At 40.8% G+C, this 25678-nt stretch overlaps 1 protein-coding gene across 7 annotated transcripts in view; it reads left to right on the top strand.

Moving 5' to 3' along the window:
* Window positions 1-25678, top strand: part of PTPRS (protein tyrosine phosphatase receptor type S) — a 408837-nt gene that overhangs the window by 275015 nt on the left and 108144 nt on the right. For 3 of the 7 annotated variants that reach the window (XM_053703177.1, XM_053703179.1, XM_053703176.1), the window contains exons 13-15: window positions 3418-3723; window positions 5011-5204; window positions 23574-23600. The exons of 2 other annotated variants lie outside the window; for them this stretch is intronic. In XM_053703177.1, coding sequence (XP_053559152.1) covers window positions 3418-3723; window positions 5011-5204; window positions 23574-23600 — 527 coding nt within the window. The remainder of the gene's footprint in view (window positions 1-3417; window positions 3724-5010; window positions 5205-23573; window positions 23601-25678) is intronic. 2 more of the 7 variants (XM_053703180.1, XM_053703178.1) reach the window with 1 other exon arrangement.

Genomic DNA, 25678 nt, shown 5'->3' with positions numbered 1-25678 from the left:
AACAAAGATAAATTGATAATAGGAGTAAATTATAAAGTTGCTCAAAATTGCATCATGAAAGTTTAGTTTTGACTAGACTATTCCTTTAATGCTATGGATGAAACTTGGTACTGTGAAATCATTAGATAACGTGTAGCGCTTGTATACTGGAGGTTTCACCTCATAATCAGACATCTACACCTTGTTGGCAGAGTAATATTGATGCCAGGATGGACTGTGTGTAGTCAGTGTGTGATAGTTTTAGTTTAATGGATTATAATCTTGCTGTTGCCCTGGGGAATAACGTTCCCTGGATGGCAATATTTAAACCTGGGCTTTTCACAGTTCTTTGCTTTTAAATGAGGTGTTTTTCACTGCATGAGTGGCTGTGGCAGCTGTTTTATGTGTGTTTTGTCTTCTTTCATCTATAGTAAATCACCCAGACCGTAGTTTCAACAGCCATGAGGGGAACTATTTTGGTAACAATCTGGTCAGGCTTAGAGATTCGGTTACAAATTTTTATTCAGAGTCTGCAACCTCACCTTGCAGCTGACAGATATCAATTTATTTCTTTTTTTCTGCTTCTTACTCTTGATTTCCCGCCATTTCATAAATCAAATCTTTATTGACATTTGCAACATGTAATGAAAAGGCCTGAAGTCTTCTTTTGTTCAGATAACATTTGAATTCTTCTACAAGTTCCTTTGGTGATGTGAAACTCGGTCATATTTACTTGTATCACTTGGTGTGTATCATAAGTTATGAATTATATAGGGTTTTTTAACAATAAGAAATAGTTCTACCCACACTCTGCTTCAGGTCCACAGGAGAACTGGGTGACTCTAGTCAGACGAATGTATATACCACATTTTGTGGATCTTTCCAAAAAAGCGAATTAAGATCATAGAATCCCAAAAGAAATTCTTCTGATGTTTTTTTTTTTGTTACATTGATATTAAACAAGTCAGTTTTGTTCCCTCTTAAATTGGAGTTACTATGACAAATTGGTCCCAAGCTCTCGGAGTTATCATGAGTTGGAAAGTTTCTTCTGGATGACTGCCGGATCCAGTTACCTGTGCCTGATGCTCGTGACAGTCCTCGGCTGGGAGACGTTGGAGTAGCTTGGAACAGGCCCGGGGGTCTTTCCTTTTTTTAGTTTTTATTCAGCTCACTGGTCAGCCTTGGCTTTGTGTCTGCATGCTGTGAAGGAAGACAGCTTTGTCTTCTGTATGTGTTTAAGGGCTCCCATCTTCTTTCTGCACCCGTGCTTTGCATTATGTATTTTGTGTTTCTATTCTTTCCATGTGTTTGTCACTGTCACGCTTTCACATAAATGCATATGCCAACTGTATACACTGTGCTGTCCACCTCTCCACTTCATTTCTCCCATTTATACTAGGAGAGATATTTTTTTTTTTAACTCCATCAAACTTTAAAGTAAAATCCATTAAACTAAAGGTAATGTATATTTCTTTCTTTATGAAGTAGATGCATTTTAACCCTTTAAGTACCAAAAGTGACAAATCAAATTGGAAGAAAAAACAAAACAATTATTAAACTATATCCTACTATCAAACTTACAATATCAGTGGGGTCTAATGTTACCTATTTGACTTTTAAAAGATCCTCTTAAAGAATGCAAAAAAGTGTGTGTGGTACTTCAAGTGTTAAAATACTTCAATAAGAGGTCAGTAAGGGTCTTTCTGGGATCACGGACACCTGCTAGCATGCTGAAGTGCAGTGGAGGTGAGTAAAGAGTATATCTCCAGGATCTAACAAGCCATTCAGGCTTCTGAAAAGTCAGAACGTCTTTGGTGGGATTCTCCAAGGTCCTTCCTATCTCCTGAGCAGGGAGTATGAGTGTCAATTTGATTTGTTTAAAGAGCAGATCCAAATAGTTGATGTACGTGGGTTTAGTAATATTCAGTACGTCACTGTGTTGCCAGTTTGGTCACAGAGCTCCCGGGTCTCGGAATATGAATTTTGACTTGTTCAGAGCTGGTCAGTCTTTCTATGCTGCAGTCTTCAACCCAAAGATAAACTGATTAGAGGTCAGACTATCTCCACAAGAGGTTTGGAATGTCTGTTTTTAACTTTCATAAATGTTGTGGATTAAAGTGTATTTTGCAAGTTATTTCCATATAGTGGACAATCTGTCATTTCTGACAATCTTAATGCTAGAACTATTCATGGGGCATGTTATGCTTTAGTCTGAACCTTTCATGGCGCTTAGTGTGACCTTTAACCTGCTCTTATTATATCGTAAGAAAGTCTTGAAAAAATATTGACGAGGGTAAGGTAGGTGTGAAGTGGTTTGAAGTGGTTAGTTTTGTTTTATTATTTTTGGTATTTAATTTTTTATTTTTTTTTCATTTTCTTACAATTTATTTTGGATCTTTTTATTTTTTATATGTATATATTATCTTTGAGGGACGTCCAGAACTTGGGAGGAAAAATAAATATGGAAATTTGTGTGTTTATAGAGTATCCTATACATTTATTAAATATTAATTTTATTTTTTTGTCAGGCAGTGTACAAGCCCATCATTTGTTTGTGCATCTTGACACAGATGTAACAATCTTTCAGGATAGTTAACCCTTATCCACAATCAGTGGACTAGGAACAATTCTATTTGCTTCAACAATAGCACAATAAATATCAAGTCAGTCTTCTGAAGCTTTTGCAATAGCTTCGAAACTGAAAAGATATATAACATGAAGTAATTTATTTCAGCACTTGACTATTACTGGGTGCTATGACTTAAAACAACATAACCCTAGCTCCTAACCATTTGATTTATTCTGCATATATTAGTATCTCAAACCCTTTTGGCTTAAAGTCAGCGTTTGGATCTTTATTCATTTTGCTATACTCCCTTGTTTTATGCATGTTTTTTATTTTTTACCCAACCCCTCTTACTTCAGCACCCGCAGAGTGCTTGTGAAGCAATCCTGTAGCCAGTAGTAATAGTAATTAAAACCTGTTGAATAAAAATTGAAAAACGTAAAAAAAATATTGCTCATTTTAATCTGTTCCTCGTCTTTGTAACTGCCTAATTATTAGTGATGAGGAAGTTTTTACAAACCTAAGAAAGCACAAAAGAAAATCTGAATGAGCAAAAGAATGGAAAAAAAGTCAATTTTCATCATCAAGGAATGCCAGCTGTTTGAGGCTAACAGACCATAGCACCCAAGTGCCCAGGACTACTCCCTTATTATTTGTCTTTATTTATTTAAGTTATTTTTTCTCATTTATGTTCATTTTTGTGTTTATTTTAGTTTTTTTCTGTTTTATGATTTTAATTCTTCAAAATATTTTTGTATGTTTTATTTTGAGTTTCTTTTTTTCTTTTTCTTTTTTTTTTTCTTTTTTATCTTTCCCATCTTTTGTTTTTTTTGCCTGCCCTACCCCTCCTGCCCCAAACTGTCCTTTCATAGAACCGTCTGCCCCCCCTCAAGATGTAAAGTGTTTGAGCATGAGGTCTACCACCATACTGGTAAGTTGGAAACCACCTCCAGCTGAGAGCCAAAACGGCATCCTGGCTGGATACAGTGTGCGCTATCAAGCTTTGGACTCTGAAGAATCTGAACCCAAAGAGATCAAAGACATTCCTCCACAAAGCACACAAATCTTATTGGAAGCATTGGAAAAGTGGACCGAGTACCGAATCACAGTTGTGGCACACACTGAAGTTGGACCAGGTCCTGAGAGCTCGCCCGTTGTGATACGCACCGATGAAGATGGTAATTTTATTTTCATTTGTCCGCACTTTTGTAGTGTAGAACAAATCTAGATAGTCTTTTGATAACCAACAAGCTCAAAGGGAGGATGGAACCTCAAAACTATTTGAATTTATTTTAAAGATTATTGAAAATGATCTATACTAGCAGTTTTTATCTAAAACTATTTAATCTGAACTCGATTGAGTTTCCTTACAGTGTTACACAGGGTTCAGGCCACACATCTGCTCAAATCACACTCTTGGACTTTTTGTATTCATAATTGTTTGAGGTATCCACTTCCCTTTAAAGGGATACTAAACCCAATTTTTTTTTCTTTAATGATTCAGATAGATCATGCAAAGCTTAGGAGCGGGACCATTTTTGGTTCAGAACCTGGGTTACACTTTATTGGTGGGTAAATGACAGCCTCCAATAAGCAAGCGCTATCCAGGGTGCTGAACCTAAAATGGACCAGCTCCTAAGTTTTACATTCCTGCTTTTTAAATAAAGATATCAAGAGAACGAAGAAAAATGAATAGGCGTAAATTAGAAAGTTGCCTAAAATTGTATGATCTAGCTGAATCATAAAAAGAAAACATTTGGGTTTAGTATCCCTTTAAGCTTTTTTTTTTTGCTGTAACATGGCAGTAGATACTCAAAAAAGTATTCATATGTAAGTTAGTTTTTAATATTTTATGAAATCATGGCCCAATAACTACAGGGTGGGGAGAGATAAACGCAGTAGGTAATGTCCTCTGCTTTTATGCAGATCTGCAGCCATTCACATAAAAACACTCTGCTTATTGTTTTGTTTTTTCCCATAATGAGTTAAAAAAAAAAAATGTAAATTGCCTGTAAATGTAATTTCAACCATGTTAAAGGGAAATGAAACCCAAAATGTTTCTGTTGTGATTCAGACAGAGCAGACCATTTAAAAAAAAAAAGTTTAAAATTTACTTCTATTATGAAATTTGCTTCGTTCCCATGAATGTTCTGTGTTTTGAGATGCCTAGGTTGGTATTTGGATCATTGCATGGCAGGAAATAGTGCTGCCCTCTAGTGTTCTTGCAAAACTGCTGCCACATAGGGCTCCAGCAATGGGCTAGCTCCTAAGCATATGTGCCTGCTTTTCAACAAAAGATACCAAGTGAACGAAGAAAATTTGATAATAGAAGTAAATTCGAAAGTTATTTAAAATCGCATGCTCTATCTGAATCATGAAAGAAAAGTGTTGGGTTTAATATCCCTTTAAGAAAGGCACCAAGAAATACACCTTCTGATCATAGTCTTATAATTTTTGATCTACAGTGCCGAGTGCCCCACCACGTAAAGTTGAGGTGGAGGTACTGAATTCGACTGCTGTTAAAGTTTTTTGGCGTTCTCCTATCCAGAACAGACAACATGGCCAGATCCGTGGCTACCAAGTTCACTATGTTCGGATGGAGAATGCAGAGGCTAAAGGGTTGCCTCAGATAAAGGACGTCATGCTGGCTGATGCACAGGTAAGAGTACTTACAACATATTGTGAGCTCCTCGGCTTTAACGTGAATACAGGAAGTGACTTCATTTCTGTTTAGATACTATTTAGTTCTGCAGTGTTGTAAACTGTCTTAAAGGGATCATTCCCTCGAACACAGTAACACTAATGGGTAGATGCTATTTACAGTTAAAGGAACATTTTACTCAAATATTTTCTTTTTTTTCTATTTAAAGAGGGTATTTCAATGCATATTTTAGTATTCTTTTTCTTAAATGAACATGTCTGATCTAAACCAAATACATATGATCTGTGTGTTTCAATGTAAACAATAAGCATGCTAAGTCAAAGCTATTTTCATGTTCATGAAACGGAATATTTGATTAAAATGTTCCTTTAAAGGGACAAGAAACCCAAAAATTTTTCTTTCATAATTTAGAAAGAGAATACAACTCTCCAATTGTCTTCTATTATCAAATTTGCTTCATTCTCTTGATATCCTTTGTTGAAAAGCATATCTGGTTAGGCTCAGTAGCTGTTGATTGGTGGCTGCACATATATGTGATTGGCTCTCCCATGTCCATTTCTTCAACAAAGTATATCTAAACAATGAAGCAAATTAAATAATGGCAGAAAAATAGATAATGGAAGAAAAATGTTGGGTTTAATGTTTCTTTTACTTCAGATAATTATCATTTTCAGATTATTATTATTATTTTTTTTTAAAGAAGTTCCCTCTCCTTTCTCTGTGCAAAATAAGCAATTTGTCTTTGGGCTGGACAAGTAAATAATTTTTGATTCCATTAATAGCTGTGAAGAAGTAGAAGTTGGCGTTCTTGAAGTTAACACAGGAAGTATTATCTGGATATTAAAGCCTAGATTCCATCGCTATGGTAACAAGAAGTATCTCATTTAAAGTCTATGGAGATGAAATATGTTATCGCCAATTTACAACAGCAATGGAATCTAGGCCTTAGTTAGTAGTCTGATCTACCCATGGGTGTGCATGAGTGTTCTACAGGCTAGAAGAATCCCTTTAAAGTTGCAGTAAAATCAAAATTAAACTTTCGTGGTTTAAATAAAGCATGGCATTTAAAACAACTTTCCATTTTACTTCTATTGTTAAAATGGCTTTGTTCACTTGGTATCCTTTGTTGAAGCACTGACATACCAGAAATGTTGTATATTACATGACTCAAAAAAGAACTCCGGAGCGTGCACGTGTCTTGAGTGCTCTATGGCCGCAGTCTTTGATAATATGTATACCACTGCTACAAATAATGTTGCAAAACACTGCTGTCATAGAATACTAAAGATGCATGCACGCTCCTGAGCTCTTATGAGCCTACCTAGATTTACTCTTTAACAAAAAATGCCGAAATAATGAAGCAAATGTAGTAATACAAGTAAATTGGGAAGTTGTTTAAAGGGACAGTTTACCCAAAACTTTTCTCCCTTTTCATTTGTTTCCAATGAACCATTTTACCTTCTGGAGTGTATTAAATTGTTTACAATGAGCTCCTTTTACCATTATTTGGGCATTTGAAATAGCTGGTTTTGCCTGTGGTATCTTCACCTATACTGAAAGCTTTTGGACTTAAAGGGACATAATACTCATATGCTAAATCACTTGAAACTGATGCAGTATAACTGTAAAAAGCTGACAGGAAAATATCACCTGAAAATCTCTATGTAAAAAAGGAAGATATTTCTCTTGTAAGGTGTATCCAGTCCACGGATCATCCATTACTTGTGGGATAATCTACTTCCCAACAGGAAGTTGCAAGAGGATCACCCACAGCAGAGCTGTATATAGCTCCTCCCCTAACTGCCATATCCAGTCATTCTCTTGCAACTCTCAACAAAGATGGAGGTAGTAAGAGGAGAGTGGTAAAATATAGTTAGTTTTCTCCAACATAGGTGTGTCCGGTCCACGGCGTCATCCTTACTTGTGGGATATTCTCTTCCCCAACAGGAAATGGCAAAGAGCCCAGCAAAGCTGGTCACATGATCCCTCCTAGGCTCCGCCTACCCCAGTCATTCTCTTTGCCGTTGTACAGGCAACATCTCCACGGAGATGGCTTAGAGTTTTTTAGTGTTTAACTGTAGTTTTTCATTATTCAATCAAGAGTTTGTTATTTTCAAATAGTGCTGGTACGTACTATTTACTCAGAAACAGAAAAGAGATGAAGAATTCTGTTTGTATGAGGAAAATGATTTTAGCAACCGTAACTAAAATCCATGGCTGTTCCACACAGGACTGTTGAGAGCAATTAACTTCAGTTGGGGGAACAGTGTGCAGTCTCTTACTGCTTGAGGTATGACACATTCTAACAAGACGATGTAATGCTGGAAGCTGTCATTTTCCCTATGGGATCCGGTAAGCCATGTTTATTACGATTGTAAATAAGGGCTTCACAAGGGCTTATTTAAACTGTAGACTTTTTCTGGGCTAAATCGATTGATTATTAACACATATTTAGCCTTGAGGAATCATTTTTTATGGGTATTTTGATATAATAATATCGGCAGGCACTGTTTTAGACACCTTATTCTTTAGGGGCTTTCCCAAAGCATAGGCAGAGTCTCATTTTCGCGCCGGTGTTGCGCACTTGTTTTTGAGAGGCATGGCATGCAGTCGCATGTGAGAGGAGCTCTGATACTTATAAAAGACTTCTGAAGGCGTCATTTGGTATCGTATTCCCCTTTGGGTTTGGTTGGGTCTCAGCAAAGCAGATACCAGGGACTGTAAAGGGGTTTAAAGCTTAAAACGGCTCCGGTTCCGTTATTTTAAGGGTTAAAGCTTCCAAAATTGGTGTGCAATATTTTCAAAGCTTTAAGACGCTGTGGTGAAAATTTGGTGAATTTTGAACAATTCCTTCATGTTTTTTCGCAATTGCAGTAATAAAGTGTGTTCAGTTTAAAATTTAAAGTGACAGTAACGGTTTTATTTTAAAACGTTTTTTGTACTTTCTGTTCAAGTTTATGCCTGTTTAACATGTCTGAACTACCAGATAGACTGTGTTCTGAATGTGGGGAAGCCAGAATTCCTATTCATTTAAATAAATGTGATTTATGTGATAATGACAATGATGCCCAAGATGATTCCTCAAGTGAGGGGAGTAAGCATGGTACTGCATCATTCCCTCCTTCGTCTACACGAGTCTTGCCCACTCAGGAGGCCCCTAGTACATCTAGCGCGCCAATACTCCTTACTATGCAACAATTAACGGCTGTAATGGATAATTCTGTCAAAAACATTTTAGCCAAAATGAACCCTTGTCAGCGTAAGCGTGGCTGCTCTGTTTTAGTTACTGAAGAGCATGACGACGCTGATATTAATATCTCTGAAGGGCCCCTAACCCAATCTGAGGGGGCCAGGGAGGTTTTGTCTGAGGGAGAAATTACTGATTTAGGGAACATTTCTCAGCAGGCTGAATCTGATGTGATTACATTTAAATTTAAATTGGAACATCTCCGCATTTTGCTTAAGGAGGTATTATCCACTCTGGATGATTGTGAAAATTTAGTCATCCCAGAGAAACTATGTAAAATGGACAAGTTCCTAGAGGTGCCGGGGCTCCCAGAAGCTTTTCCTATACCCAAGCGGGTGGCGGACATTGTTAATAAAGAATGGGAAAGGCCCGGTATTCCTTTCGTCCCTCCCCCCATATTTAAAAAATTGTTTCCTATGGTCGACCCCAGAAAGGACTTATGGCAGTCAGTCCCCAAGGTCGAGGGAGCGGTTTCTACTTTAAACAAACGCACCACTATTCCCATAGAGGATAGTTGTGCTTTCAAAGATCCTATGGATAAAAAATTAGAAGGTTTGCTTAAAAAGATGTTTGTTCAGCAGGGTTACCTTCTACAACCCATTTCATGCATTGTCCCTGTCACTACTGCCGCATATTTCTGGTTTGATGAACTGCTAAAGGTGCTCGATAGTGACTCTCCTCCTTATGAGGAGATTATGGACAGAATCAATGCTCTCAAATTGGCTAATTCTTTCACTCTAGACGCCTCTTTGCAATTGGCTAAGTTAGCGGCTAAGAACTCTGGGTTTGCTATTGTGGCGCGCAGAGCGCTTTGGTTGAAATCTTGGTCGGCTGATGCGTCTTCCAAGAACAAGCTACTAAACATTCCTTTCAAGGGGAAAACGTTGTTTGGTCCTGACTTGAAAGAGATTATCTCTGATATCACTGGGGGTAAGGGCCACGCCCTTCCTCAGGATCGGCCTTTCAAGGCAAAAAATAGACCTAATTTTCGTCCCTTTCGTAAAAACGGACCAGCCCAAGGTGCTACGTCCTCTAAGCAAGAGGGTAATACTTCTCAGACCAAGCCAGCTTGGAGACCAATGCAAGGCTGGAACAAGGGAAAGCAGGCCAAGAAACCTGCCACTGCTACCAAGACAGCATGAAATATTGGCCCCCGATCCGGGACCGGATCTGGTGGGGGGCAGACTCTCTCTCTTCGCTCAGGCTTGGGCAAGAGATGTTCTGGATCCTTGGGCGCTAGAAATAGTCTCCCAGGGTTATCTTCTGGAATTCAAGGGACTTCCCCCAAGGGGGAGGTTCCACAGGTCGCAGTTGTCTTCAGACCACATAAAAAGACAGGCGTTCTTACATTGTGTAGAAGACCTGTTAAAAATGGGAGTGATTCATCCTGTTCCATTAAGAGAACAGGGGATGGGGTTCTACTCCAATCTGTTCATAGTTCCCAAAAAAGAGGGAACGTTCAGACCAATCCTAGATCTCAAGATCTTAAACAAATTTCTCAAGGTCCCATCGTTCAAGATGGAAACCATCCGAACTATCCTTCCTTCCATCCAGGAAGGTCAATTCATGACCACGGTGGATTTAAAGGATGCGTATCTACATATTCCTATCCACAAGGAACATCATCGGTTCCTAAGGTTTGCATTCCTGGACAAACATTACCAGTTCGTGGCGCTTCCTTTCGGATTAGCCACTGCTCCAAGGATTTTCACAAAGGTACTAGGGTCCCTTCTAGCGGTGCTAAGACCAAGGGGCATTGCAGTAGTACCTTACCTGGACGACATTCTGATTCAAGCGTCGTCCCTTCCTCAAGCAAAGGCTCGCACGGACATTGTCCTGGCCTTTCTCAGATCTCACGGCTGGAAAGTGAACGTGGAAAAGAGTTCTCTATCCCCGTCAACAAGGGTTCCCTTCTTGGGAACAATTATAGACTCCTTAGAAATGAGGATCTTTCTAACAGAGGCCAGAAAAACAAAGCTTCTGGACTCTTGTCGGATACTTCATTCCGTTCCTCTTCCTTCCATAGCTCAGTGCATGGAAGTGATCGGGTTGATGGTGGCGGCGATGGACATAGTTCCTTTTGCGCGCATTCATCTAAGACCATTACAACTGTGCATGCTCAGTCAGTGGAATGGGGACTATACAGACTTGTCTCCGAAGATACAAGTAAATCAGAAGACCAGAGACTCACTCCGTTGGTGGCTGTCCCTGGACAATCTGTCTCAAGGGATGATGTTCCACAGACCAGAGTGGGTCATTGTCACGACCGACGCCAGTCTGATAGGCTGGGGCGCGGTCTGGGGATCCCTGAAAGCTCAGGGTCTTTGGTCTCGGGAAGAATCTCTTCTACCGATAAATATTCTGGAACTGAGAGCGATATTCAATGCTCTCCAGGCCTGGCCCCAGCTTGCGAGGACCAGGTTCATACGGTTTCAATCAGACAACATGACGACTGTTGCGTACATCAACCATCAGGGGGGAACAAGGAGTTCCCTAGCGATGGAAGAAGTAACCAAAATAATTCTTTGGGCGGAGTCTCACTCCTGCCACCTGTCTGCTATCCACATCCCAGGAGTGGAAAATTGGGAAGCGGATTTTCTGAGTCGGCAGACATTGCATCCGGGGGAGTGGGAACTCCATCCGGAAATCTTTGCCCAAGTCACTCACCTGTGGGGCATTCCAGACATGGATCTGATGGCCTCTCGTCAGAACTTCAAAGTTCCTTGCTTCGGGGCCAGATCCAGGGATCCCAAGGCGGCTCTAGTGGATGCACTAGTGGCACCTTGGACCTTCAAACTAGCTTATGTGTTCCCGCCATTTCCTCTCATCCCCAGGCTGATAGCCAGGATCAAGCAGGAGAGGGCGTCGGTGATCTTGATAGCTCCTGCGTGGCCACGCAGGACTTGGTATGCAGATCTGGTGAATATGTCATCGGCTCCACCTTGGAAGCTACCTTTGAGACGAGACCTTCTTGTTCAGGGTCCGTTCGAACATCCGAATCTGGTTTCACTCCAGCTGACTGCTTGGAGATTGAACGCTTGATTTTATCGAAGCGAGGATTCTCAGATTCTGTTATCGATACTCTTGTTCAGGCCAGAAAGCCTGTGACTAGAAAGATTTACCACAAAATTTGGAAAAAATATATCTGTTGGTGTGAATCTAAAGGATTCCCTTGGGACAAGGTTAAGATTCCTAGGATTCTATCCTTCCTTCAAGAAGGATTGGAAAAAGGATTATCTGCAAGTTCCCTGAAGGGACAGATTTCTGCCTTGTCGGTATTACTTCACAAAAAGCTGGCAGCTGTGCCAGATGTTCAAGCCTTTGTGCAGGCTCTGGTTAGAATCAAGCCTGTTTACAAACCTTTGACTCCTCCTTGGAGTCTCAATTTAGTTCTTTCAGTTCTTCAGGGGGTTCCGTTTGAACCCTTACATTCCGTTGATATTAAGTTATTATCTTGGAAAGTTTTGTTTTTAGTTGCGATTTCTTCTGCCAGAAGAGTCTCAGAATTATCTGCTCTGCAGTGTTCTCCTCCTTATCTGGTGTTCCATGCAGATAAGGTGGTTTTACGTACTAAACCTGGTTTTCTTCCAAAAGTTGTTTCTAACAAAAACATTAACCAGGAGATTATCGTACCTTCTCTGTGTCCGAAACCAGTTTCAAAGAAGGAACGTTTGTTGCACAATTTGGATGTTGTTCGCGCTCTAAAATTCTATTTAGATGCTACAAAGGATTTTAGACAAACATCTTCCTTGTTTGTTGTTTATTCAGGTAAAAGGAGAGGTCAAAAAGCAACTTCTACCTCTCTCTCTTTTTGGATTAAAAGCATCATCAGATTGGCTTACGAGACTGCCGGACGGCAGCCTCCCGAAAGAATCACAGCTCATTCCACTAGGGCTGTGGCTTCCACATGGGCCTTCAAGAACGAGGCTTCTGTTGATCAGATATGTAGGGCAGCGACTTGGTCTTCACTGCACACTTTTACCAAATTTTACAAGTTTGATACTTTTGCTTCTTCTGAGGCTATTTTTGGGAGAAAGGTTTTGCAAGCCGTGGTGCCTTCCATTTAGGTGACCTGATTTGCTCCCTCCCTTCATCCGTGTCCTAAAGCTTTGGTATTGGTTCCCACAAGTAAGGATGACGCCGTGGACCGGACACACCTATGTTGGAGAAAACAGAATTTATGTTTACCTGATAAATTTCTTTCTCCAACGGTGTGTCCGGTCCACGGCCCGCCCTGGTTTTTTTAATCAGGTCTGATATTTTATTTTCTTTAACTACAGTCACCACGGTACCATATGGTTTCTCCTATGCAAATATTCCTCCTTAACGTCGGTCGAATGACTGGGGTAGGCGGAGCCTAGGAGGGATCATGTGACCAGCTTTGCTGGGCTCTTTGCCATTTCCTGTTGGGGAAGAGAATATCCCACAAGTAAGGATGACGCCGTGGACCGGACACACCGTTGGAGAAAGAAATTTATCAGGTAAACATAAATTCTGTTTTTTCTTCAATCAAAAGTTTGTTATTTTCAAATAGTACCGGAGTTGTACTATTTTATCTCAGGCAGTATTTAGAAGAAGAATCTGCCTGCGTTTTCTATGATCTTAGCAGCTTGTAACTAAGATCCACTGCTGTTCTCACATATGTCTGAGGAGTGAGGTAACTTCAGAGGGAGAATGGCGTGCAGGTTATCCTGCTATTGAGGTATGTGCAGTTTTAAGTTTTTCTAGGGACTAGAAAATGCTGCTGGTACCTGATTAATGTAAGTTAAGCCTAAAAACAGTGATTTAATAGCGACTTGTATCAGGCTTACTACCAGAGATATATACTCTGATAATATGGCAATATAAAACGTTTGCTGGCATGTTTAATCGTTTTTATATATGCTTTGGTGATAAAAATTATTGGGGCCTAGTTTTTTCCACATGGCTGGCTTGATTTTGGCCTAGAAACAGTTTCCTGAGGCTTTCCACTGTTGTAGTATGAGTGGGAGGGGCCTATTTTAGCGCTTTTTTGCGCAGTTAAAATTACAGGCAGAGACATTCAGCTTCCCTCAGCAGTCCCCTGCATGCTATAGGACATCTCTGAAGGGCTCTAAAGGCTTCAAAAGTCGTTTATTGAGGAAGGTAGGGCCACAGCTGAGCTGTGGCAGTTGTTGTGACTGTTTAAAAAAACGTTTATTTCGTTTTTTTGATCCGTTTTTTGCATTAAGGGGTTAATCATCCATTTGCAAGTGGGTGCAATGCTCTGCTAACCTATTACATACACTGTAAAAATTTTGTTTGATTTACTGCCTTTTTTTCACTGTTTTTCAAATTTTGACAAAAATTCTAAATTCTTGCCGTGTTCTCCATTCTATTCCGCGCCCTTCGGTGGCTCAGTGCATGGAGGTAATCGGCTTAATGGTAGCTGCAATGGACATAGTTCCGTTTGCGCGCCTACATCTCAGACCGCTGCAACTATGCATGCTCAGTCAGTGGAATGGGGATTACACAGATTTGTCCCCTCTACTAAATCTGGATCAAGAGACCAGAGATTCTCTTCTCTGGTGGCTATCTCGGGTCCATCTGTCCAAAGGTATGACCTTTCGCAGGCCGGATTGGACAATTGTAACGACAGATGCCAGCCTTCTAGGTTGGGGTGCAGTCTGGAACTCCCTGAAGGCTCAGGGATCGTGGACTCAGGAGGAGAAACTCCTCCCAATAAATATTCTTGAATTGAGGGCAATATTCAATGCTCTTCAGGCTTGGCCTCAGTTAACAACCCTGAGGTTCATCAGATTTCAGTCGGACAACATCACAACTGTGGCTTACATCAACCATCAAGGGGGAACAAGGAGTTCCTTAGCGATGTTAGAAGTCTCCAAAATAATTCGCTGGGCAGAGAAACACTCTTGCTACCTGTCAGCGATCCATATCCCAGGTGTAGAGAACTGGGAGGCGGATTTCTTCTGTTAAGTGTGATCAGTCCACGGGTCATCATTACTTCTGGGATATTACTCCTCCCCAACAGGAAGTGCAAGAGGATTCACCCAGCAGAGCTGCATATAGCTCCTCCCCTCTACGTCACTCCCAGTCATTCTCTTGCACCCAACGACTAGATAGGATGTGTGAGAGGACTATGGTGATTATACTTAGTTTTATATCTTCAATCAAAAGTTTGTTATTTTAAAATAGCACCGGAGTGTGTTATTACCTCTCTGGCAGAGTTTGAAGAAGAATCTACCAGAGTTTTGCTATGATTTTAGCCGGAGTAGTTAAGATCATATTGCTGTTCTCGGCCATCTGAGGAGTGAGGTAAACTTCAGATCAGGGGACAGCGGGCAGATGAATCTGCATAGAGGTATGTAGCAGTTTTTATTTTCTGACAATGGAATTGATGAGAAAATCCTGCCATACCGATATAATGTCATGTATGTATACTTTACACTTCAGTATTCTGGGGAATGGTACTTCACTAGAATTACACTGTAAGAAATACATAAAGCTGTTTAATAACTAGAGATTATGTTTAACGTTTTTGCTGGAATGTAAAATCGTTTTCATTTGCTGAGGTACTGTGTGAATAAATGTTTGGGCACTATTTTTCCACTTGGCAGTTGCTTAATCTGTTTTTCTGACAGTTTCTGTTCTCCCTCACTGCTGTGTGTGAGGGGGAGGGGCCGTTTTTTGGCGCTTTTTCTATGCATCAAATATTTCAGTCAGCAACTCATTGTATTCCATGCATGATCCGGTTCATCTCTACAGAGCTCAGGGGTCTTCAAAACTTATTTTGAGGGAGGTAATTTCTCTCAGCAGAGCTGTGAGAATTATAGTTTGACTGAGATAAAAAACGTTTATTCTGTAATTTGTTTCCTGCTTTCAGAATTTGTTATCTTTGCTAATGGGATTAAACCTTTGCTAAAGTTGTGTTGTTTACAAGGATTGAGGCTATAACTGTTTCAATTTATTAATTTTCAACTGTCATAGATCTTCTGTGCTTCTTAAAGGCACAGTACATTTTAATATTATTCTAATTGAATTGTATTTCCAAGTTGCAAGTTTATTTGCTAGTGTGTTAAACATGTCTGATTCAGAGGATGATACCTGTGTCATTTGTTGCAATGCCAAAGTGGAGCCCAATAGAAATTTATGTACTAACTGTATTGATGCTACTTTAAATAAAAGTCAATCTGTACAAATTGAACAAATTTCACCAAACAACGAGGGGAGAGTTATGCCGACTAACTCGCCTCACGTGTCAGTACCTACATCTCCCGCTCAGAGGGAGGTGCGTGATATTGTAGCGCCGAGTACATCTGGGCGGCCATTACAAATCACATTACAGGATATGGCTACTGTTATGACTGAGGTTTTGGCTAAATTACCAGAACTAAGAGGTAAGCGTGATCACTCTGGGGTGAGAACAGAGTGCGCTGATAATATTAGGGCCATGTCAGACACTGCGTCACAGGTGGCAGAACATGAGGACGGAGAACTTCATTCTGTGGGTGACGGTTCTGATCCAAACAGACTGGATTCAGATATTTCAAATTTTAAATTTAAACTGGAAAACCTCCGTGTATTACTAGGGGAGGTGTTAGCGGCTCTGAATGATTGTAACACAGTTGCAATACCAGAGAAAATGTGTAGGTTGGATAAATATTTTGCGGTACCGACGAGTACTGAGGTTTTTCCTATACCTAAGAGACTTACTGAAATTGTTACTAAGGAGTGGGATAGACCCGGTGTGCCGTTCTCACCCCCTCCGATATTTAGAAAAATGTTTCCAATAGACGCCACCACAAGGGACTTATGGCAAACGGTCCCTAAGGTGGAGGGAGCAGTTTCTACCTTAGCTAAGCGTACCACTATCCCGGTGGAGGATAGCTGTGCTTTTTCAGATCCAATGGATAAAAAGTTAGAGGGTTACCTTAAGAAAATGTTTGTTCAACTAGGTTTTATATTGCAACCCCTTGCATGCATTGCGCCGATCACGGCTGCAGCGGCATTCTGGATTGAGTCTCTGGAAGAGAACATTGGTTCAGCTACTCTGGACGACATTACGGACAGGCTTAGAGTCCTTAAACTAGCTAATTCATTCATTTCGGAGGCCGTAGTACATCTTACTAAACTTACGGCGAAGAATTCAGGATTCGCCATTCAGGCACGCAGGGCGCTGTGGCTAAAATCCTGGTCAGCTGATGTTACTTCTAAGTCTAAATTGCTTAATATACCTTTCAAAGGGCAGACCTTATTCGGGCCCGGGTTGAAAGAGATTATCGCTGACATTACAGGAGGTAAAGGCCATGCCCTGCCTCAGGACAAAGCCAAAGCCAAGACTAGACAGTCTAATTTTCGTTCCTTTCGTAATTTCAAAGCAGGAGCAGCATCAACTTCCTCTGCACCAAAACAGGAAGGAGCTGTTGCTCGCTACAGACAAGGCTGGAAACCTAACCAGTCCTGGAACAAGGGCAAGCAGACTAGGAAACCTGCTGCTGCCCCTAAAACAGCATGAATTGAGGGCCCCCGATCCGGGATCGGATCTAGTGGGGGGCAGACTTTCTCTCTTCGCCCAGGCTTGGGCAAGAGATGTTCAGGATCCCTGGGCGCTAGAGATAATATCTCAGGGATACCTTCTGGACTTCAAATACTCTCCTCCAAGAGAGAGATTTCATCTGTCAAGATTGTCAACAATCCAGACAAAGAAAGAGGCGTTTCTACGCTGCGTACAAGAGCTCTTGTTAATGGGAGTAATCCATCCAGTTCCACGATCGGAACAGGGACAGGGGTTTTACTCAAATCTGTTTGTGGTTCCCAAAAAAGAGGGAACTTTCAGACCAATCCTGGACTTAAAGATCCTAAACAAATTCCTAAGAGTTCCATCGTTCAAGATGGAGACTATTCGGACAATTTTACCTATGATCCAAGAGGGTCAATACATGACCACTGTAGATTTAAAAGATACTTACCTTCACATACCGATTCACAAAGATCATTATCGGTACCTAAGGTTTGCCTTCCTAGACAGGCATTACCAGTTTGTGGCTCTTCCATTCGGATTGGCTACAGCTCCAAGAATCTTCACAAAGGTTCTGGGTGCTCTTCTGGCGGTACTAAGACCGCGGGGAATCTCGGTAGCTCCATACCTAGACGACATTCTGATACAAGCTTCAAGCTTTCAAACTGCCAAGTCTCATACAGAGTTAGTGCTGGCATTTCTAAGGTCACATGGATGGAAGGTGAACGAAAAGAAAAGTTCACTCGTTCCACTCACAAGAGTTCCCTTCCTGGGGACTCTTATAGATTCTGTAGAAATGAAGATTTACCTGACAGAGGACAGGCTAACAAGACTTCAAAGTGCTTGCCGCACCCTTCATTCCATTCAACACCCGTCAGTGGCTCAATGCATGGAGGTAATCGGCTTAATGGTAGCGGCAATGGACATAGTACCCTTTGCACGCTTACACCTCAGACCACTGCAACTGTGCATGCTAAGTCAGTGGAATGGGGATTACTCAGACTTATCCCCTTCTCTGAATCTGGATCAAGAGACCAGAAATTCTCTTCTATGGTGGCTTTCTCGGCCACATCTGTCCAGGGGGATGCCATTCAGCAGACCAGACTGGACAATTGTAACAACAGACGCCAGCCTTCTAGGTTGGGGTGCCGTCTGGAATTCTCTGAAGGCTCAGGGACAATGGAGTCAGGAGGAGAGTCTCCTGCCAATAAACATTCTGGAATTGAGAGCAGTTCTCAATGCCCTCCTGGCTTGGCCCCAGTTGACAACTCGGGGGTTCATCAGGTTTCAGTCGGACAACATCACGACTGTAGCTTACATCAACCATCAGGGAGGGACAAGAAGCTCCCTAGCTATGATGGAAGTATCAAAGATAATTTGCTGGGCAGAGTCTCACTCTTGCCACCTGTCAGCAATCCACATCCCGGGAGTGGAGAACTGGGAGGCGGATTTCTTAAGTCGTCAGACTTTTCATCCGGGGGAGTGGGAACTTCATCCGGAGGTCTTTGCCCAAATACTTCGACGTTGGGGCAAACCAGAGATAGATCTCATGGCGTCTCGACAGAACGCCAAGCTTCCTCGTTACGGGTCCAGATCCAGGGATCCAGGAGCAGTCCTGATAGATGCTCTGACAGCACCTTGGGACTTCAGGATGGCTTACGTGTTTCCACCCTTCCCGTTGCTTCCTCGATTGATTGCCAGAATCAAACAAGAGAGAGCATCAGTGATTCTAATAGCACCTGCGTGGCCACGCAGGACTTGGTATGCAGACCTGGTGGACATGTCATCCTGTCCACCTTGGTCTCTACCTCTGAAATAGGACCTTCTGATACAGGGTCCCTTCAAACATCAAAATCTAACTTCTCTGAAGCTGACTGCTTGGAAATTGAACGCTTGATTTTATCAAGACGTGGATTTTCTGAGTCAGTTATTGATACCTTAATACAGGCTAGGAAACCTGTTACCAGAAAGATTTACCATAAGATATGGCGTAAATACCTATATTGGTGTGAATCCAAAGGTTACTCTTGGAGTAAGGTTAGGATTCCTAGGATATTGTCTTTTCTACAAGAAGGTTTAGAAAAGGGTTTATCTGCTAGTTCATTAAAGGGACAGATCTCAGCTCTGTCCATTCTGTTACACAAACGTCTGTCAGAAGTTCCTGACGTCCAGGCTTTTTGTCAGGCTTTGGCCAGAATTAAGCCTGTGTTTAAAACTGTTGCTCCACCATGGAGTTTAAACCTTGTTCTTAATGTTTTACAGGGCGTTCCGTTTGAACCCCTTCATTCCATTGATATAAAGTTGTTATCTTGGAAAGTTCTATTTTTAATGGCTATTTCCTCGGCTCGAAGAGTCTCTGAATTATCAGCCTTACATTGTGATTCTCCTTATTTGATTTTTCATTCGGATAAGGTAGTCCTGCGTACTAAACCTGGGTTCTTACCTAAGGTAGTTACTAACAGGAATATCAATCAAGAGATTGTTGTTCCTTCTTTATGCCCAAATCCTTCTTCAAAGAAGGAACGTCTACTGCACAACCTGGATGTAGTCCGTGCTCTAAAATTTTACTTACAGGCAACTAAGGAATTTCGACAAACGTCTTCTCTGTTTGTCATTTACTCTGGGCAGAGGAGAGGTCAAAAAGCTTCCGCTACCTCTCTTTCTTTTTGGCTTCGTAGCATAATTCGTTTAGCTTATGAGACTGCTGGACAGCAGCCTCCTGAAAGAATTACAGCTCATTCTACTAGAGCTGTGGCTTCCACTTGGGCCTTCAAGAATGAGGCCTCTGTTGAACAGATTTGCAAGGCTGCAACTTGGTCTTCGCTTCATACTTTTTCCAAATTTTACAAATTTGACACTTTTGCTTCATCGGAGGCTATTTTTGGGAGAAAGGTTCTTCAGGCAGTGGTTCCTTCTGTATAAAGAGCCTGCCTATCCCTCCCGTCATCCGTGTACTTTTGCTTTGGTATTGGTATCCCAGAAGTAATGATGACCCGTGGACTGATCACACTTAACAGAAGAAAACATAATTTATGCTTACCTGATAAATTCCTTTCTTCTGTAGTGTGATCAGTCCACGGCCCGCCCTGTTTTTAAGGCAGGTAAATATTTTTTAATTTATACTCCAGTCACCACTTCACCCTTGGCTTTTCCTTTCTCGTTGGTCCTTGGTCGAATGACTGGGAGTGACGTAGAGGGGAGGAGCTATATGCAGCTCTGCTGGGTGAATCCTCTTGCACTTCCTGTTGGGGAGGAGTAATATCCCAGAAGTAATGATGACCCGTGGACTGATCACACTACAGAAGAAAGGAATTTATCAGGTAAGCATAAATTATGTTTTTCTAAGTCGTCAGACTTTTCATCCGGGGGAGTGGGAACTCCATCCGGAGGTGTTTGCTCATTTGATTCATCGTTGGGGCAAACCAGAACTGGATCTCATGGCGTCTCGCCAGAACGCCAAGCTTCCTTATTACGGATCCAGGTCCAGGGACCCGGAAGCGACGCTGATAGATGCTCTAACAGCGCCTTGGTCTTTCAACCTGGCTTACGTGTTTCCACCGTTTCCTCTGCTCCCTCGTCTGATTGCCAAAATCAAGCAGGAGAGAGCATCAGTGATTTTGATAGCGCCTGCGTGGCCACGCAGGACCTGGTATGCAGACCTAGTGGACATGTCATCCTTTCCACCTTGGTCTCTGCCTCTGAGACGAGACCTTCTACTTCAAGGTCCTTTCAATAATCCAAATCTAATTTCTCTGAGACTGACTGCATGGAGATTGAACGCTTGATTTTATCAAAGCATGGCTTCTCCGAGTCTGTCATTGATACCTTAATACAGGCACGAAAGCCTCTTACCAGGAAAATCTACCATAAGATATGGCGTAAATATCTTTATTGGTGTGAATCCAAGGGCTACTCATGGAGTAAGGTCAGGATTCCCAGGATATTATCTTTTCTCCAAGAGGGTTTGGAGAAAGGATTATCAGCTAGTTCTTTGAAGGGACAGATCTCTGCACTGTCTATTCTTTTGCACAAGCGTCTGGCGTATGTTCCAGACGTTCAGGCGTTTTGTCAGGCGTTGGTTAGAATCAAGCCTGTGTTTAAACCTGTTGCTCCCCCATGGAGCTTAAATTTGGTTCTTAAAGTTCTTCAAGGGGTTCCGTTTGAACCTCTTCATTCCATAGATATCAAGCTTTTATCTTGGAAAGTTCTTTTATTGATGGCTATTTCCTCGGCTCGTAGAGTCTCAGAGTTATCTGCTTTACAATGTGATTCTCCTTATCTGATCTTCCATGCAGATAAGGTAGTTCTGCGTACCAAACCTGGGTTTTTGCCTAAGGTGGTATCTACTAAGAATATAAATCAAGAGATTGTTGTTCCATCATTGTGTCCTAATCCTTCTTCAAAGAAGGAACGTCTTTTACATAATCTGTACGTGGTTCGTGCTTTAAAGTTTTACTTACAAGCCACTAAAGATTTTCGTCAAACATCTGCTTTGTTTGTTGTTTACTCTGGACAGAGAAGAGGTCAAAAGGCTTCGGCAACCTCTCTTTCTTTTTGGCTAAGAAGCATAATCCGCTTAGCCTATGAGACTGCTGGACAGCAGCCTCCTGAAAGGATTACAGCTCATTCTACTAGAGCTGTGGCTTCCACTTGGGCCTTTAAAAATTAGGTTTCTGTTGAACAGATTTGCATGGCGGCGACTTGGTCTTCGCTTCATACTTTTTTCCAAATTCTACAAATTTGATACTTTTGCTTCTTCGGAGGCGATTTTTGGGAGAAAGGTTTTACAGGCAGTGGTACCTTCCGTTTAAGTAACTGCCTTGTCCCTCCCTTCATCCGTGTACTTTAGCTTTGGTATTGGTATCCCACAAGTAATGGATGATCCGTGGACTGGATACACCTTACAAGAGAAAACACAATTTATGCTTACCTGATAAATTTATTTCTCTTGTGGTGTATCCAGTCCATGGCCCGCCCTGTCATTTTAAGGCAGGTCAAAATTTTAGATGAAACTACAGTCACCACTGCATCCTATGGTTTCTCCTTTCTCGGCTTGTTTCGGTCGAATGATTGGATATGGCAGTTAGGGGAGGAGCTATATACAGCTCTGCTGTCGATGTCCTCTTGCAACTTCCTGTTGGGAAGGAGAATATCCCACAAGTAATGGATGATCCGTGGACTGGATACACCACAAGAGAAATAAATTTATCAGGTAAGCATAAATTGTGTTTTTACCTCACAATTTCCTCAGCTCAGCAGAGTAAGTTCTGTGTAAAAAGTTATACTCGCTGTTGCTCAGATGCAGGTAAAAAAAAAAATGAAGAAATGAACAGCAGCCAATCAGCAGCAGCAGTGCTGTGAGGTCATGAACTCTTTAACTGTGATCTCATGAGATTTGACTTAACTCTCATGAGATTTCATTGTAAATGTCCTTACGCTGAATAGGGAAATAAGATGAGAGTGCACGAGGCTCAACCCTTCGGCTGTCCCGGGACAGACATACTGATATGTTGCTTAGAAGTCCTTTACAGTGGGATGTGGCTACTGAGGAACTTTTGAGGTAAAATATCTTTCTTTTTTACATAGAGATGTTCAGGTGATATTTTCTAGTCCGCTTTTTACAGCTATACTGCATCACTTTCAAGTGTTTAAATATTTGGGTATTATAGCCCTTTAAGTCCAGGCTATGAACAGGCTGTAAACACAGCAAGCAGGGTGTTAAAGAGATAACTAATAAAATGATAATTTTCCATTGTTCTCTCTAAGTATTGGGCTTTAGTTTACAAACAGATATAAGATAAGGAAGCAAGTGTGTGTACACAAAGTGATAACATAATGAGATATCATTTTACCTGCAAGCTCAACCCATTTCAATAGTGGCTGTGGTTTAAAAGCACAAAACCAGCTAATTCATATACACAAATAAACCCGAAAATGCAATTTCTCCTACATTTTATAGTCTGCAGCTGGTATGACAAGTCATTGGAAATACATTAAGGGAAACACTATTTTACAGTGTACTGTTCCTGACGCTCTATCTAAGTGATGAAAGTTTCACTTTGACTTGACTGTAGCTTGAAAGTGAAGGTCAATTTAGATGAATCGGTGCCCGGTTTTTAATAATTCTATTAAAAACAAGGGCACTTTAATTCATCAAAATTGACATTTCATTCGTTTTCTTCAAAAACGTACCTTTTAATCCTGAAAGTCGCTGCAGCGCCTCCTACACCCGTCTCAAGCCCTCTTCGCGGGTCCAAAATGAGGAAACCGGCTTCTTCCAATCACAGCGTTGCCTCAGGCCATAATTCCCCCGGGGAGTGGGAACGTGATTGAAGGAAGCCGGATTCGTCATTTCTGACGTATGAAGAGGGCTTGCAACGGGCAGAGGAAGCGCTGCAGCGGCTGTCAGGATTAAAAGGTAAGTATTTGAAGAAAACGAGTGAAATGTCAATTTTGATGAATTATTTAAAGTGCCCTTGTTTTTAATAGGTTTATTAAAAAACCGGGCACCGATTCATCTAAATTGACCCTCACTTTAAGCCTTTTGTTTCACACTTTATGACAAACACCCCTCACATTTTTTGTATTTCTCTTCCTCCTATATTTGCTTTTCCTTGAGCAGTGGGAAATGGATGACACAGCTGAATATGTAAGTATTAGTAACTTTACCGTCTGCCCACTGGTTCCTCCTCATTTGGAATGGATTGTTTTCCCTTTGTTTTAGTCTTATGGCATGACGTTCTTGTGTTTCAGCTTGCATCTCTTGTGTTATGTTTATTTCAGTTTGCCCCAATTCCCAAATACAATTTAAACATGGTTTATTGTGTTGTGGTATCAAGCTGTAATCTACTAAATTATTAACCCTTGTAATGTTTTAAACAGGATATTCTTACTTAAAAGGACATTGGACACTAGATGTTTCTTTGCATAAATGTTTTGGAGATGATCTGTTTATATAGCCCATCTGGGAGTGTTTTTGGTACAATGTAGAGTTTTGCTTGTTTTTTAATAACATTGTGCTGATTTGCAAATTACTAACCAAGCCCTAAAGTATCAAATGTAGACTGAAGTAAACAGGTTCCTGCTTGCTCCTGTTTGTGGAATGGGTCTTCTCATATGCAGGGGAGGCGGAAGGGTCAGCCCCTTTCAGTGGGTGTCCCAGCCTAACCTAATCAACAGTGCTAAACTTGGAGCTTCTAAGTAAGTTTCACACTGTTTACTACATACGTCATCAGTGTGCCTCTCCTTCAGCTATTACTAACGAAGAGTTGACATCACAGTTAGTATGTGGAATAGTATGTTTTACAATGTCTTTTCAGTCTCTAATTTGAGAATATTTGAAGGGACACAACAGTGTGAAACTCCAGTAAAATAAATATATATATATATATATATATATATATATATATATATATATATATATTTATTTATTTATTAAAATTATGGTGGATATAAAAGTCTGAGATTAAAATCCTCCATGTCACAAAAGTAAATCAATAAAAATTGTTGCATAGGAAATTTGCACATCTAGGCAAGTATCCCCACTTGCTTTTACCCAGGAAAACTCCATATACACTGTTACCAATGCACAAGAGGATTCTGGGTAAGATATGCAAATTGCATATTGAACATCTCAGATTACAAGGCCCCTCGTAAACCTCATTCCCCGAGGTTCACTTTGATTGTATACCAGAGGATCGGCAAGGTGCTGCGCTGATTCTTGATCCTCTGGCATCCACCCCAAGTGAACCTTGAACCCCCCTCCCCCCCCCCCCCAGCCAGAGGCAAAAAAGATATTGGAGATGGGGGAATTACAGTGGTGCATATATATGTGCCTGATTAAGAAATCCTACACTGGGCGTGTTAGAAAATCCCCCACCGACTGTTACAGCCAGAGTATGTCAATACATTCTGCCGAATAGGATCTGCAAAAACGCCTCTGACTGATATTGGCCAGGAAATTATGCAAGGTGTGTTTTCAGCAGTTTCTACTTCTTTTTAATTTTCTGAGTTACTTTGATTGTTTCTCAGCTGAGACACTTCTTAGTATACAAATATTCTCTTTTATTTCTTGAAGTTCTTTTTCATAACAATATGTTTTTAATGGTTTTTAATTTTTATTAGTAGAATTGTGCAAGAAACGTTTAATTTTATGAAATCCAATCGCTAGCAATACCAAGTTAAAAGAATAGCCTCTTAAATATTTGTAGACATTGCTTTTATATCAAATTAAAATATGTGCTGTTTTAGAGATATTGTGGTTAATTTTTTAGCTATTTTTTTTATTTATTTTCTTGTTGGTAAAGCAGGGGATGGCTAGGAATTAAACTGGGGGAAAAAAGAACGAAGTCTCTAAAAATCATCAGATTAGATAAAGGATTAAAATGTTTTGCATAAAGAGAAAGTGATTATAGATCTTCCAGATTAGGAAAGAGGTTTAACTTGATCCTAAGGTTTAGACTGATTGATAGCACTATATCCTGATAAAATCAGGTAATATGATAAATTCAGCTTCCAGGCGGTATAATAGTTTAAATTTAAAGGGACAGTAGAGTCAAAATTTAAACTTTCATTATTCAGACAGGGCATGCAATTTTAAACAACTTTCCAATTGACTTTTATCATCAAATTTGCTTTGTTCCCTTGGTGGTATTCTTGAAAAGCTAAACCTAGCTAGGCTCAAACTGATTTTTAAACCGTTGAAACCCGCCTCTTAGCTCAGAGCAA

This window comes from Bombina bombina, chromosome 2, assembly GCF_027579735.1.
Source record: "Bombina bombina isolate aBomBom1 chromosome 2, aBomBom1.pri, whole genome shotgun sequence".
NCBI lineage: Eukaryota > Metazoa > Chordata > Amphibia > Anura > Bombinatoridae > Bombina > Bombina bombina.
This window is presented reverse-complemented; position numbering and strand designations above follow the sequence as displayed.